Genomic DNA, 16120 nt, shown 5'->3' with positions numbered 1-16120 from the left:
CCGCTGAAAAAGAAAAATCAGTTCAAGTTCACAGAGTTGAAAGTAATCTTTATTGATAAACATTTATACCAGAATTAGAAATGTCAGTAGAAAAATAAAATTTAAATAACTTTCTGTGGTACAAAGATTTGATCAGTTTGACTGCAGCATTTAGTGAAATAATCTAATACAAAAAGTTAAGCTGACTTTACCACATGCAGGGTAACAATGCACAAAACAGAAACGCATGTACACAGAACCTTCTGCGTGTGGACGGCACCAGGACTTCAACTTCAGGAAATGATCCCTAGGGAAGCTTGATGTACACTGCAGTTGTATTAAGAACTTCATTCAAACCACAGCAGCTTTTGGAATCAAAAGCTAACATACAATTTAAAGACTTGGGAAACATAGGGCTTAAAGATAACTATTTGCATGAACTTTATCTCCCTAGTTTAGACATTTCCTAGGTGATGTTCTGAATTAGTAAACAGTACAATGAGACACCTTTGTCTTGGAATATTCATTACTCATTTGTACTGGATTTAAGTTTACATGAAATGTTTTTCTCCTAAAACTTTTATCTCAAAGAATCCAGAAATCAGCTTTTCATGGTTGGGGTTTCTCCTTCCCACTAAAAGAAAAGTGGATGCATAGCTGGGGCAGGGGTGGTTTCACATGTCTCCAGGCAAGTCAGGAGTTGTCAAAACGTCTCAGAAGCTTTATGTGAAAAAATAAAATGTTCACCACAAATGCCAGTACTTTTTCATTTAAGCAACCACCCCCAAATAATTGTGCATTTGAGATGAGAAATTAAAAAGAAAACCTTAGGGGCAATAAACATTCCTTATAATTCAAATAGTTTCTTCCTGAAAACATTTCAAGCCACAAAGCTCAAGTTATATAACGTCTATATTCATTTATTCACAGAGTGTTCACATACTGGGATGGATGAAACATTCAATAATCTGAAAATCCATTTTATATTTGAAGTTCTTAAAAACAACGGATAAACAGTGGATAATCAAACAAGAAACAGATGAAAACAAAGACAACTTTCAAAATGCATTAGTTCTTGTGTTTTAGCTCTAGAAGTGAAGCAACCAAACATTTAAGTCATGGATCAATATGTTGAAAAATTAGTATTTGGGGATAGAAACCCACTGACCACTAGCCCACACTCAATTTGTGAAACTCTATCCAAAGGAATGTTTTCAGTGAGAATGCTGAGACATCTTTCAATAGAGATGCAGGAAAATTTCTTGAACTGAAGGGCTACTTTTCAAAATCCAACTATTGAACTGAAAAATGGAGTCTTGAGCTAAAGACATAAAAATTTGCTTGAAAAAAGGTTTGAGCACTGGAGAGTAATCTTGTTGGGGAATTTGTAAGGATATTTGCCTGTATACAACTCCTACAAAATTTTCACCTAGTTAGAGTATATCTATCACTGTAATTTTGATAAGTAGTCTAATGGCCGATTAGTTAAAAGAAAATGTCCACTTACTTTTTGGGATCCTTTGTAAGTTTTCTCTGTGACTATCCCTGGTAAATTGAATCTCCTGGCTATTTTTAATCAGAAGCCTGAGTGCATATTGCTTAAATCAAACAGCACTGCACATGACCTCATTGGCAGGTAGCTTCACACTCATAATGAAAACTTTCCTTTTAAAATGTCAGATTTAATTACCAGAAACTATTTTGAAAACAGATAACAACAACTGTATTTCATACAAACCAGTTTATGTGGTTAAGGATAAAGTCAGATATTTAATTTTTGCAATTCTTTTTCTTTTGAAGGTCACAGTTTTTAGGCCTTTAGATGAAAAAGAAAGGCATTAGAAGAAAAATTATAAGAGCTAAAATTGGGTTTTAAAAAAACTCTGATATTTTCTTTAAAGGATACAAATTCTCTTGAAAAGAAATATAAAGGGCACAGTGGAAGGTATATCTGAAAATTAAACTTTAGGCACTTTCTGGGAGTCATACCGAACACTGTAAAATGGGCTTAAGACCCACCACTGGGTAACCACATTAAGACTAGGAAATCAATAACCCCTAATTTCAGTAAAAGCTGCACTTTTACAATTTTTTAAGAGCCATGAGTAAACCAAAGTCACTAAAAAAATGGTAATAGAATGTTTAAAGTATCTTTCTGTGTGTGTGTCTCAATGTCCAATGAGTATCCTGATCAATATGGCTGAGAATTTTCCATTCGAACTATTTAATAGGGCGTGTTTCCAATTAAACTAAATAAAATCAATAGCCTAAAGTGATAGGAAAAGGTAGTACAGGAGTTCTGTGAAAAAAATTCTCAATTACCTAGCTTATTTTGAGAAAATGTACAAAACAGGAAATTCACACATCATAAAATATATAAAATAATCAGAGGTCAAAATAGTTATTCATAAAATGTCACATCATTCAGGAGTTAGCTTTTATTTCTTTAAATAGTGGAACTGAAGCCACTACTCGAGTTATAGATTTTTTGTGTGTTTTATTTCTCCAAATTTGTTCTCAACGTTATGCTTAACCAAAACCTACTTGGCACTTACTGTCATGAAGATGTGGCAAGAGTTTGCCAAGTTTTAATCAAGATTAGATCAAATAAGATTTCAGTACAGTATACTGTGTTCAGAAGTAAACCAATATGTTCTACAGTTTCTCTGAAACACGCAAAGCTGCATTTTTCTCACAGGACATTGCAAATTTCAGTGTGAAGGATGCCAACCCAGAAGCACTGCTGACTGGGCGTGGGTAAAGGTGCACCCGTAAAACTGCCTGAATTGAATATGTAAAAAACAGAAAGAAAAGAAACTTGGGATTTTCTTTTTTGGTTGAGAACAATGAGTCCAAAAAGATCTTTAATTCCTGGAACTTCAAACTGAAGAAAGGACTGAAGTATTGTTCTTCATACTGTTTGAAGAACTAAGAAAACGCTACATCCCATAATGTTTCTTTTTGAGGATTCTATAAAACCGATTCACCATCACAGCACAAGGGCATGTGCTATAGAGTAGCTAAAATCCGTAAAAAGGAGACCACTACGACACAAAACGTCTGTCCAGTGCCCAAGGTAAGGGCTTCAAACGGAATCATTTCCTTTCCTGCTGCTCGGTACACGCCAGCAATTGCTGCACCTGTTCAAAAATTCAAGTGTGTTAAAAAATGAGAGGGGGGTTAATATAATCAGGAAAAGATAGCACTTAAAACTGTAAGTAGAAAAAACATAAAAGAAATTAAAAAATAAAACTCTAAGTAGAATCATCTAAATTTTTTACATTAAAATTTAAACATTACAGAAATGTTTTTGTTTTCCCTATTCTTTTTACTAACTACTCTTGGTTTTAAGTATTCCTTATATGGTTTGCAAGTCACCAACAAATACTTTTAGAAAAGGGACTCTTTCAAACTAAGTCTCCTAGATTTATTGAATAAAATCACCTGGAAGTCATAACCAAAATTACAAAGACTGCAATATTCACATAACCCGATTACAAACTCAAAACATCTCTTATTCCCCAGGCATGTAACAGATACCTAACAAATTCTTGGCAATAAATGATAGAAAATACTCTGTGTGAATATTTCAGGAGCAGTCACAGGGAAACCCCACTCCCTCTTATACTATACTCAGAGTTCCCTTCAAGAAATGGATGGAGGGAATGCCCTGAATGCCCAGATGGTCCACTGCTGTGGCCCAGGGTTCAATCCCTGGTTTGGGAACTAAGATACCACAAGCTGAGTGGCACAGCAAAAAAAAAAAAAAAGGAAGGAGGAAGAAAGGAAGAGAGCAGGACCCTAAGCCTTCAAGTTGCTATTCGTTCAAAGGTCTTGAGGTGAGGGGTACTCCAGGATTCCTTTCTGTTTCCCATGTCATTCTTTCGGTCACTGTAACTTCCTACAAACTGAATACAGAACAGACAGACATCTGTTTCTGCTCAGGTACCCTGAATTGCTCACAGGGACTCAGCATTGTACTAAGAAAAGTCAAGAATTCACTCATTTGAGAAGAACAGATCCAAAGTTCCTAGATAATCTTCTCCTGACCCCACCCCAAAATGCTCCAAACAGAATTCTCCTTGGTGAGAGAATACAGCTGGGAACACACAAGAGAGAAAGCACAAAACATTGTGAATAATGCAGGATGAGATGCACCGTTTCAATCAAGTGTCAACACCTTGTACCCACGTGATGTGATGATATTAACATATCTGACAGAGAAGAAAGAACAGTGCTACTGGCAGTACATACACACTGGCTATTAACACTACCATTTGAGAGGCATGTGTTCCATTGGGCCTCTTTGTAATTTATCTCCAAAAAAAAGTCAGAAGAAGCCTGAAGAACTTGAACTAGGCCCCAAAATGGGATTTGGATGATGAAGGGAAGATAGTTAAAAGCAAATCAGAAGGAGCAGCAAAATGGGAAGGGAATAGATTGTATACACTAGGGTCAAAGAAGGACACAATTACTACGTGTTAGCTATTCTGTTATATGCTTTCAGTTCAGTTCAGTTCAGTCGCTCAGTCATGTCCGACTCTCTGCGACCCCATGAATCACAGCACGCCAGGCCTCCCTGTCCATCACCAACTCCCGGAGTTCACTCAAACTCATGTCCACAGAGTCGGTGATGCCATCCAGCCATCTCATTCTCTGTCGTCCCCTTCTCCTCCTGCCCCCAACCTTTCCTAGCATCAGAGTCTTTTCCAGTGAGTCAACTCGTCGCATCAGGTGGTCAAAGTATTGCAGTTTCAGCTTTAGCATCAGTCCTTCCAATGAACACCCAGGACTGATCTCCTCTAGAATGGACTGGTTGGATCTCCTTGCAGTCCAAGGGACTCTCAAGAGTCTTCTCCACACCACAGTTCAAAAGCATCAATTCTTTGGCGATCAGCTTTCTTCACAGTCCAACTCTCACATCCATACATGACCATGGGAAAAACCATAGCCTTGACTAGACTGACCTTTGTTGGCAAAGTAATGTCTCTGCTTTTTAATATACTATCAAGGTTGGTCATAACTTTCCTTCCAAGGAGTAAGCGTCTTTTAATTTCATGGCTGCAATCAGCATCTGCAGTGATTTTGGAGCCCAAAAAAATAAAGTCTGACACTGTTTCCACTGTTTTTCCATCTATTTCCCATGAAGTGATGGGACCAGATGCCATGATCTTTGTTTTCTGAATGTTGAGCTTCAAGCCAACCTTTTTACTCTCCTCTTTCACTTTCATCAAGAGGCTTTTGAGTTCCTCTTCACTTTCTGCCATAAGGGTGGTGTCATCTGCATATCTGAGGTTATTGATATTTCTCCCAGCAATCTTGACTCCAGCTTGTGCTTCTTCCAGCCCAGCGTTCCTCATGATGTACTCTGCATATAAGTTAAATAAGCAAGGTGACAATATACAGCCTTGACGTACTCCTTTTCCTATTTGGAACCAGTCTGTTGTTCCATGTACAGTTCTGTTCAGACTTAAATTGAAGAAAATAGGGAAAACCACTAGACCATTCAGATATGACCTAAATCAAATCCCTTACGATTATACAGTGGAAGTAAGAAATAGATTTAAGGGTCTAGATCTGATAGATAGAGTGCCTGATGAACTCTGGACGCAGGTTCATGACATTGTACAGGAGACAGGGACCAAGACCATCCCCATGGAAAAGAAACGCAAAAAAGCAAAATGGCTGTCTGAGTAGGCCTTACAAATAGCTGTGAAAAGAAGAGAAGCGAAAAGCAAAGGAGAAAAGGAAAGATATAAGCATCTGAATGCAGAGTTCCAAAGAATAGCAAGGAGAGATAAGAAAGCCTTCCTCAGTGATCAATGCAAAGAAATAGAGGAAAACAACAGAATGGGAAAGACAAGAGATCTCTTCAAGAAAATTAGAGATTCCAAGGGAACATTTCATGCAAAGATGGGCTCGATAAAGGACAGAAATGGTATGGACCTAACAGAAGCAGAAGATATTAAGAAGAGGTGGCAAGAATACACAGAAGAACTGTACAAAAAAGATCTTCAAGACCAAGATAGTCACGATAACATGATCACTGACCTAGAGCCAGACATCTTGGAAGGTGAAGTCAAGTGGGCCTTAGAAAGCATCACTACGAACAAAGCTAGTGGAGGTGATGGAATTCCAGTGGAGCTATTTCAAATCTTGAAAGATGATGCTGTGATAGTGCTGCACTCAATATGCCAGCAAATTTGGAAAATTCAGCAGTGGCCACAGGCCTGGAAAAGGTCAGTCTTCATTCCAATCCCAAAGAAAGGCAATGGCAAAGAATGCTCAAACTACCGCACAATTGCACTCATCTCACACGCTAGTAAAGTCATGCTCAAAATTCTCCAAGCCAGGCTTCAGCAATATGTGAACCGTGAACTCCCAGATGTTCAAGCAGGTTTTAGAAAAGGCAGAGGCACCAGAGATCAAATTGCCAACATTCGCTGGTTCATGGAGAAAGCAAGAGAGTTCCAGAAGGACATCTATTTCTGCTTCATTGACTATGCCAAAGCCTTTGACTGTGTGGATCACAAGAAACTGTTATATGCTTTACACACACACATTATTTCATTCAGTCATCACACAGCATTGCTATTTTACCAATGAGAAATCTAAAACAGGTCCTGGGGGCTAATAATCCAGTAAGAAAACTGGAGCAGAGGCTCTCTAAAGATAGCAGTAGGTGATATAGTTAAAAATATTGTTTAAGGCCAGTTATGGAAACTCCTTAATGTAGACAGGAGAAAATTAGCCTCCCCACTGCCTTATCACAAAGGTTTCACCATCTACAGAACACAGAGAAACTAGGCCACCTTGTCCCCAAAAAACCCCTAAAGCCAAAGAGACAGGGGAATTTCTGCTTGAAATTCAAATTTTAAAATCACAGTGGAAAAAAAAAATTACATAAACCGAGAAAAAAGTCTGAAAGCATATAACGAAATGCAGACTGGTTACCAGGTAGGAATACAGTAATGGAGGGTTTGTATTTTCGCTTTCTTACAAGTTTTAATTTATATAAAATATACATGCCATTTTTATTTTGTTATGAGCTTTAGAACATTCTCACCCCTGTGACATGAACAAAAGCTGAACCCCCACCCAAAAGACACCACACAGATAAAAGTAATGTCTAATTATGAATGATACTCAAACTTATTCAGAAAGTCCGAAGAGGAAAAAAAAAACAGGCACCTTTCTAAGCAAAATTTCCTCCATCCTTAAAATACCTACACCTGGATGAAGGGAAGTAATTTGTCAACCAGATTGCATGCCACAAATCAGTGAAGTGACAGCTGAAGAGAAAGGAGAGCAGCAGCTTCTAAACAGTCAAATATTCTCTCGGCAGTGTTCAAGATCACAAGACACATCTCACAAAGCGTAACGTGGCTTCCCTAAAGACATGGGACAGAATCTGACGCAGGAAGTCACAGGTGTTAGCCAAGTAAGAGGGGACTGAGGTGAAAAGAGAACAGTGTGTAAAAAACAGGACCCGTGGACAAAGGGCGCTCTTACTTCTTTACCCCACTCAGACTGTTTCTAAAATGGCTCCTAAAATTAACTGACTATTCATATGAAATGTTTTGACTGTATTTTAAATGTCTAACATACTTGTCAAGATTCCAGCAGTAATTGGTCCCACGATGCCCATCAACAGGATGCTTACAGACATGAACCTACCATATTTGTGATGTCTGAGGGTGAAGAGGGCCAGTAATCCGGCGGGGACGTGAAAGAAGAGAGAAGACACCAGTGCCCACAGGAACACACCATACCACATCTCTGCAAGGGAAAGCAAAGAAAGGTCGGACGTCACCAGCATCCCCAGTGCGGTCATTACAAAGGGCGGTCATTATACTTGGTTATTTCAATTTTAAAACGATTCCGTTGCAGTGACGGTTCATCAGTCGAATATCCAAACACTGATGGTTTTGGAGGGATCACTAAACTATGGCCACCCCCTGTTTTTGTGCAGAAAGTCTTCGTGGAACACAGCCATGCCTGTTCATTTAAGTCTTGTCTATGGCTGCTTTCAAGCTCCAAGAGTGGGGCTGAAACAGTGACAGAGACCATAGGACCTGCAAAGCCCAAAATATTTATAATCTGGCCCTTTACAGAAAAGGTTGGCCGACTCCTGACAAGCTACCCCTACTCATAAACACTGAAGAAAAGTTTACCCAGATTTGGAAATTCACTTACGTGATTTCCCTTTCACAAGGACAAGTGTGAGCACCACTGACGGCGCAGTGTGCCAATGCCTGACCTCTCTCCTCAGCGGCAGCTCCAGAGGCTGCAGAGGCTGGTGCGCACACCGCTCTGAGATGTGCCACCCTCCCCATCTGCCCGCTGGCATTTCCCACTGGGGCCTCCTTGGACACTATCCACTGCCAGCTCATCCCCAACCCAGGAAACAGCGCCAGGCAGCTCCCTGCTAAGAAGCAGTTCAGTTCAGTCGCTCAGTCGTGTCCGACTCTCCGCGACCCCATGAATCACAGCACGCCAGGCCTCCCTGTCCATCACCAACTCCCGGAGTTCACTCAAACTCATGTCCACAGAGTCGGTGATGCCATCCAGCCATCTCATTCTCTGTCGTCCCCTTCTCCTCCCGCCCCCAACCTTTCCTAGCATCAGAGTCTTTTCCAGTGAGTCAACTCGTCGCATGAGGTGGCCAAAGTATTGCAGTTTCAGCTTTAGCATCAAGCAACCCCGTCCGTCTTTAATCCCCAAGTCCTCAGCAGCTCCTCCCCAAGTCACCTAAGAGACTCTGGCTGCTGTTACACCCCCAGTGTGCACAAAGCTCTGTGAGGACGCAGGAATGGCAGTGCCCAGGGGTGGACAAACGGGACACAAACCTGCCTCCAGAAGCTCAGGGACGCAGCTGCCCAGCTGACACTCTTGCCGTCACGGGGCTTTCGCTGGAGCCCCCCAGGTTTTAGATACAAGCACTGCTCGCCACAGCAAGTCAAGGGCCTGCTAGAGCCCGGCTCCTCACCGGCTGCGGTGAACCAAGTGGGCGGTGAGCTGGGGGGAAGCTTTAATTTGCCAGAGACACAGGAAGTTGGTAACCTCAATAACAGTGGGTCTGGACACTTGGGTGTGCTACCCAACTGCCATGGGATGAATCCATGTGTGGAAGCCCTAACCCGACAGGACAGTGGACTTACAAGAGGAAGACAGACCTCTCTCTCTGTGCCTCTCCTTCTGTTTTCTCCCCATCGAGTGAGGACGTATCAAGAAGAGGGCCCAAGAGGGCCCTCATCCTGACCGTGCTGGCATCCTCATCTTGCACTTACAGTCTCCACCTCTGTTGGTTAAGTCACTCGGTCCATGGTGCTTTGTTCCAGCAGCCCTGGCTGACACCAGCGCTCCCCTGTTCCCACTTCCCTGGAGCAAGGAGGCTTGCTGGGCTAGCAACTCACATCTCAACTTTTCTAAAAGCTGAAAGGCATGTGTGCAAACAGGATCTGGTGCAGCAGGTCGGCTCCTCCCCGAGCCTCTGATGGGGAGAAGCAGTGTGCACCTTCCTACATACAGCCCTAAGTTACATCCATTTGCTCCACCACTGCCTCCATTATTTTATATAGCGTCACTTAAATCACTCTAAGTAGGAAAGAAAAGCTTTATCATATTAGATGAACAGTACAATTTATAAAACGCTTTCAGAGGAATGAAAGTAATACAGAACACTAATAGCTAAGGCAAACCTCAATCGATAAAACACTTTTAAAAAGCTAAGTGATATCCCGTTAATACTGCGCCTTAATCTGCCATCTGTTTAACAGCTATTTATTGATTATCATATACTACTTTTCACTTCTCTGGCTCTATACACTGTCAAACATCCTTGTCTATCTATTTTACAGTATTTCCTTGTTCACTGTTTCACATAAAGTGCATTATCTTCAGCTTTGTTTACTTTGGCAGCTAAAGTCACATCACTTCCCCAAGGTGAAGAACAAGTCAGGTTATTAACCTGAAATAAATGTTATAAGGGGAACCCAGACTAAGCACTGGTGGCAGAAGAGGCCCCAAAGATGCCCGCATCCTCAGCCCCAAAGCCAATGAAAGTGTGACCTGACTTAACAAAAGGGAGTGTAGGTGTGAGGAGGTCAGGCATCTTGCAATGGGGGGGCGGGGTGGAGTATCTTGGATTTTACAGGTGGGCCTACTGTAATCAAGGGTCCCTGGAAGAGGGTCAGAGTCAAAGAGATCTGAAGATGCTGTGCTGCTGGCTTTAAAGATGGAGGAAGGTGCCAGAAGCCAAAGGATGCGGTGACCTCTAGCAGCTGGAAAAGACACGAAAACAAATTCTCCTTAGAGCCTTCAGAAGGAAGATGGCTCTGCTGACCCATTTGGACTTCTGACCCCCAGGACTAATATATCTGTGTTGTTTTAAGCCATTGAATTTGTTTCAGTAGCCACAGCAAGCTAATATCAGGACTGAGGGTTCATTCATTCAGCAAATACTTACAGAGCCCATTCCATATGTCAGGCATGTCAATGAACAAGAATGGAAATTTTAAAAAGACAAAGATCCCTGCCCAGAGGGTGTCTGTATCTTTAAGCATATTCTTCAGTTTGAGTTAAACAGAAAGGTCACTCAGCAGACCTGTTGGGGGGAATTCTGTGCTCCCTGGCCCTCTTGCTGCCACAGTCCCCTCACTTCCAAGCAAGGGCTCAAGACCAAACTGGCCCCAATCAGCAGAAACAGGAGCACACAACAAGGGGCAGAGTGAGGCCCGGCGCCGAGCCGTCCTTTCAGCTGGCCCCAGTCTGCCTTACGTTCCAGGTCAAACAACTGTGAGAACACAGCCAGTGCCTCTGTAGCTGGGGTTCCAAGTTGACCACCTCAGTCCTGCAACTCCGTGCTGGCCTGCCTGGATGCTAAGTGCCCATCGGCCTGCGTCTGTCCACACTGCCCACTGTGAGAACCCTCTCTTACCCACCCCCACCAGCCTGCCAGGGGATCCATCTGTTTCCTTGTGAAATACTAATACAAATATATCTGGTCTCTACTCCTGATGCCTAAAACCCTTGAAGATAATGGTGCTAAGAAAATCTTTTTTTCTAAGACTTAATCTATGACCCTGGTTCCTGAGGAAGAGCTCCTAAATTCCTTGGAATTTTCAGGAGTGTCTTTTGTTCTCCTAAGGCAACTCCTGGTGGGCTCCTTGATGGGCACTGGTCACCAGAAAGGCCAGGCCATGATTGTAAGCTTGGAACCTTCAGTCCCACTCTCCATTCTCAGGAGAGAGGAGGGGGCTAGCAGCAAGTTAATAATCGGTCATGTCTAAGTGATGAAGCCTCCATAGATATTTCAAAAGTAGAGAGCTTCTGGGCTGGTGAAGACACCTATGCGCTGGGAGGGTGACCCACCCCAGCTCCACAGGAACAGAAGCTTCTGTGCTCGGGGACCCTTCCAGACTTTACCCTGCGTATCTCTTTATGTGGTGTTCATTTCCATCCCTTAACATCTTCGAGAATATACCAGTCACCTAGTAAGTAAACTGTTTTCCTGAATTCTGTAAGCTGCTCTAGCATTTTCAATTGAACAAGAAGGAAGACGTGGAAACCTTAGCTGGTCAGAAGCACGTGCGAGAACCTAGACTGACTGGTATCTGAAGTGGGGGTTGGGGCGTCTTGTGCAACTGGGCCTTTAACCTGTGGGACTGGAAGCCAGCTCCCAGCAGAGTGTGTCAGAACTGAACTGAGTTGTAGAACACCAACTGATGTCCAGAGCTGCTTGGTGTGTAGAAAAACCACATCTGGTGCCAGAAGTGTTGTGCGTGCAGTGGCAGTGTGAGAGTAAAGGTGAGCTGAGTTTTCCCGAGGTACCCTTCCTGTCCTAACAAGGAGGACTGGCCCACCAGGACTATCAACTGTAGCCTGCCACCTCTCTCCCGAGGCCACTGCCGAACTGCCCACTTATCCCTGGTTCCTGAATGGGCCCTTCTGGCCTGCTTCAACCTTAATGGTCTCTTGGCCCTACCCCCAGCTAGTTCTTATCTGCCCTGATCTGGCCTTTCATCTATTCTCCACACAAAACCAGAAAGTCAGTGATAATGGGGACAAGGTTTCTTGCTGGAGTGATGACAACATTCTCAAGTTCCTTTTTGTGATGACTGCAAACTCCGCAAAAAATCATTAAATTGTATATACGAAAAAAAAAAAGTGAATCAGATCATCCTTCCTCTACTCAAAACCCCTCGAACACAGCTTTGGGGGATCTGACCTCGCCCCTCCCCCCGGCTCACACTGCCCCTCCCACTGCACTGGCCTCCTTCACGCTGCTGCAGCGCGCTCCCGTCCCAGGGCCTCTGCACCTGCTGCCCCTCGCCCAGAATGCCCGTCTCCGGACAGCTGCGTGGTTGTTCCTCAGTCCCTTTCAGATTTCATCTCCAATGGCATCATCTTAGCGGGTTTCCCCGTGACCTTATGTAAAACAAGCACTCCACTCGACACACAAGACTACTCACTACCCCCCAACCTTACACTCACACTGTCTGCTCCGTTTCATATTTTTATTCATTTTGCCATATTGCAAGGCATGTGTGACCTCAGCTCCCTGACCAGCGCTGGAAGTGCTGGACTGCCAGGGAAGTCCCTCCTTTCCATACTTTCAAATTTTGTTTTCTCTTTGCCCTTTAGAATGAAACTTCTTTTGTTTTGTTCACGAACACACCTTTACTTGGTGCCTAGAAAACAACAGACACACAACAGACACTGAATAAATTTGCAGACTGAACGAGCAAATGACGGATCCAAGTGAGACGTATTCTTGATTCCAGCAATGGCACAACTAAAACATCAGTGGGTTTCAGTTTATCAGAAGGCACACTCTGGGGAATTCCTTGGGGGTCCAGCAGCTAGGACTCTGTGCTCTCACTACTGAGGGCCCAAGTTCGATCCCTGAGTCCAAGAACTAAATTCCCATAAGCCATGCAGTGTGGCCAAAAAAAAAAAAAGAGCGGGGGGGAGATACACTTTGATATTGAAAGTATTAATATAATGAAATTCATACCTTTAGAAAGTGAATTTTATTCCTTATACAAGGGGGTAGAATAATTTGCCTTTCTCAGCATTCAGATTTGTTAAAAACGACCACCAAAGAAATTTGAACTACTTGGAATAAGTAGGATTAGGCAGAAACCTAAAGGTCTAAATTGCAAATGCAGGTTTAAAAAAATCAATTCAAAGCTTCCTGACAGTGATAAACCACAGAGTATTTCAGAGCAATGACTTTGCCATATTGAGTTGGCATAAAATGCAAGTAACCTTTTCTGTGGGGCCAAAATAGAAACAATTCCAGAATCAGGACAATGAATGAAATTCACTGTCAGCAGGTTTTGGTGCCTCAGAAAGGATTACACTTCATGTACGTAATGAATCCATCATTCCAGCTGAAGAAGAGACACAACAGGGAGGTTACATGTTTACCCTGTGTGCTTACTCATCACGTTCCAATCAACTTGTGTCCATGGGCTGTATCTCATGCATGTTTATAACTCCAGCCCAGAGTCTGCACTTGATCAGTAAATACGTCCTGAACGAATGATCCATGGTGATCACTATCCACAAGTTATATATCCACTGAAGTACCCATAAACTCAAGTACAGACTGCAGTTTAATATTTCAGATCAATTCCTGAAAGGAAAACAATATGCTTAGCTACAGATTCTCTACTATAACACAGTAAAACTATCGTCCCAAATCCACTTACCTCAACCTTTTTTTTAAAAGAAGAGGCAACTAAAAGCCAGAGAGACTGAACAAAATGTTCAGTTTCAAAATATCACCTCACATATGACTTATTGATTAAGGTAACCTTATGGTGGAGAGATCTGATAAACACCATCTTCACCAAATGATTAAACTTAGTGTTATCAATAAAGGGACAAACTGACATTAAATGTCTCCTAATGTGGTGCTCTGGGAAGTGTACATCACCTAGGTAGGTAGCATCCTGATCAAAAATGTTTAATCTGAATCTAATCATGAAGAAATAATCAGGTAACTTAGACGATGGGACAGTCTATGAAACAGCCTGGTCTTCAAAAATGTCAGTGTCAAGAAACTGAAACAAAGATGGAGGAACTATTCTGGATTCAACAAGACTAAAAAGACAACTATATGCAATGTGTAATCCTTGATTATATCCTGAAATTTAAAAAAAAAGGTATAAATGGCATTTTTCAAACAACTGAGTATCTTTCAATAAGGCCTATACATTAGATAATATTCTACCACTGTTAAATGTGTTAACACATTCCAGTGCAATGTATTCTTCTAGGCTGTGGTAGAAAATGTCCTCATTTTAAATGATACATGCTATAAAGCATTAGCTGTCAAGTGCCACTATTTGTGTAACCTCCTTTCAAAAGGCTCTGCAGAAAGTAAACATATATGCACATGCATATATATATTTAGACAGAAGGCAAAAGAATTGAAATATTAATAATGAACCTAAGTAAAGGGTATATAGGTATCTGTTACACTATCATTTCAATTTTTCAGTAGGTTTAAAATTTTTCCAAATAAAGAGTTGCAAGAAAAGTAACAGACCAATTCGGTCCAGTGGAGCCTTCAGACTGCATGAACTTTTCATTTTGTGGACATGGTCTCCAGAATGCCATATACTTCTGCTGTCATTGTCAAATGTGATCTTAGTGTCTTTTGATACCTTTTCCCAGATTATCATTATAGGCATGATTTCAAGCTAACACCTGCTTATGTCTCAACGTGTTTTTTTATCTTATTAACTACTTCACAGACCTGTTGGGGAAAACGCTAGAAAGGTAATACCCAGCAAGTCCCTGGTGTCCGCTGAATGGCGCCTGGCAGTCGCTGCCCAGAGGATGAGAAATCACAGGTGCCTTGTTTACAAGTTTTAACTGTACTCAGTAATCCAACCTTCCTTCCTTTGCAGGTCTCAGGCCGGTTCTTGCATTGTTTACTGAGTGAAAGTATCTGTCAGCTTTGCTGGAGGGCCCAACCTCACCCTTCAAACACCCCTGATCTCAGTCTTCTTGCCTTTAAAAGGGCCAACACACAACTCTACTCTCCCCTCCAAGGCTTTATTTCCAGCCTTCCCAAGTATTTTTCCCTTCTCTCAGTTTTCCGAGCCCGACAGCTTTCTATCTCGATTTCTAAGTTTGAAAACCTCTGCTCTCAAGCCCAGCCGAAATAAGTGGCATAAGAATCAGAAAGACGCCGTGTCGACGTTCTCGAACACAAGAGTGGGAGACTCGGCAACAGGTCTCCAGAAAGGGATTCCTAGAAAGAGAGGCTGGCGGAGGGGGTGGATCTGGACGTGGGTGGCAGCGATCGGCAGACAGCCTCCTGGTGCAGAGCCTGGGCTACCTACCCTAGGCACAGCGGGTGCCTGAGTTCCGACCGACGGCCCTCAGACCGGCCGGGACGACGTACCATCCGAGGCGCGAAAGCCCGGAGGCCGGGGCGGACGAAAGGGGCTGGGGCCACCCAGCACTGCCCCGCCCCCGGCCAAAAGGCGGCGGGGACCGCCTCCCGTGCCCCAGACGAGGAGCGGCGGCCGCCACCAGGGCGCTGCCGAGTTCCCGCCTGAAGCCGGGGCGTTTGGGAACTCCAGACGGCAGGACGAGCTCGGGCGGGGGCCGCGTTCCCCTCACCGACCGGGCCCACCGCGGGATCGGGGAGGCCCGCCCGAGGGGCCCGCGGCGAGGCGGCGGGGGGAGGCGGAAGGGCTGCCGCCCCCGCTCTCGGCCGCCGGAGAGCCGACCCCCGCCCACAAGGAAACCAGCCCCGGAGCGGGGCCGCGGGGCGGCCGGTACCTGGGAAGGAGCAGAGCGAGGTGGAGTTGGGGCACAGCGTCCCGTTGCCCACCCGCGGCACCAGCTTCAGGCTGAGGATCTGCTGCAGGAGCCCGGCCGACGCCCCGCTGCCGCCGCTCCCCTCGCGTTCCATCCCGCCGCCATTCACCGCAGAAGGCTAAGGGAGAGCGCGCCCGAGCGGCCGCCGACGGAGAGCGCCCGAGACGCAGCCGCGGCGCGCGCTCGCGTACGGCCCGCTCCGCTCCCCACACCTCCACAGCAGCCGCGTCACCTTCCGCCCGGCCCTCTTCCTCCTACCCCAACGGCCCTGCCAAGTGACGGCTCCTTCCTCCAA

At 43.9% G+C, this 16120-nt stretch overlaps 1 protein-coding gene across 2 annotated transcripts; it reads right to left on the bottom strand.

The window, feature by feature from the left end:
• Positions 1–31: 31 nt before the first annotated feature.
• On the bottom strand, positions 32–16074 carry TMEM170A (transmembrane protein 170A). 2 transcript variants are annotated; one of them, XM_055413109.2, is made up of 3 exons: positions 15787–16074; positions 7588–7758; positions 32–3119 (listed from the first exon to the last, which is right to left on the bottom strand). In XM_055413109.2, the coding sequence occupies exons 1-3, from the start codon at positions 15917–15919 to the stop codon at positions 2989–2991; spliced, it is 435 nt and encodes a 144-aa protein (XP_055269084.1). In that variant the 5' UTR covers positions 15920–16074; the 3' UTR covers positions 32–2988. The 2 variants fall into 2 exon arrangements, with proteins under 2 accessions (XP_055269084.1, XP_055269086.1); XM_055413111.2 differs by having other exon boundaries at positions 7657–7758.
• Positions 16075–16120: the final 46 nt, after the last annotated feature.

Source organism: Moschus berezovskii, chromosome 22 (assembly GCF_049115385.1).
Source record: "Moschus berezovskii isolate FMDL1 chromosome 22, NW_MosBer_1.0, whole genome shotgun sequence".
NCBI classification, from domain to species: Eukaryota; Metazoa; Chordata; class Mammalia; order Artiodactyla; family Moschidae; genus Moschus; species Moschus berezovskii.
Note: the sequence above shows the minus strand (reverse complement) of the source record. Positions and strands in the feature narration are given on the sequence as shown.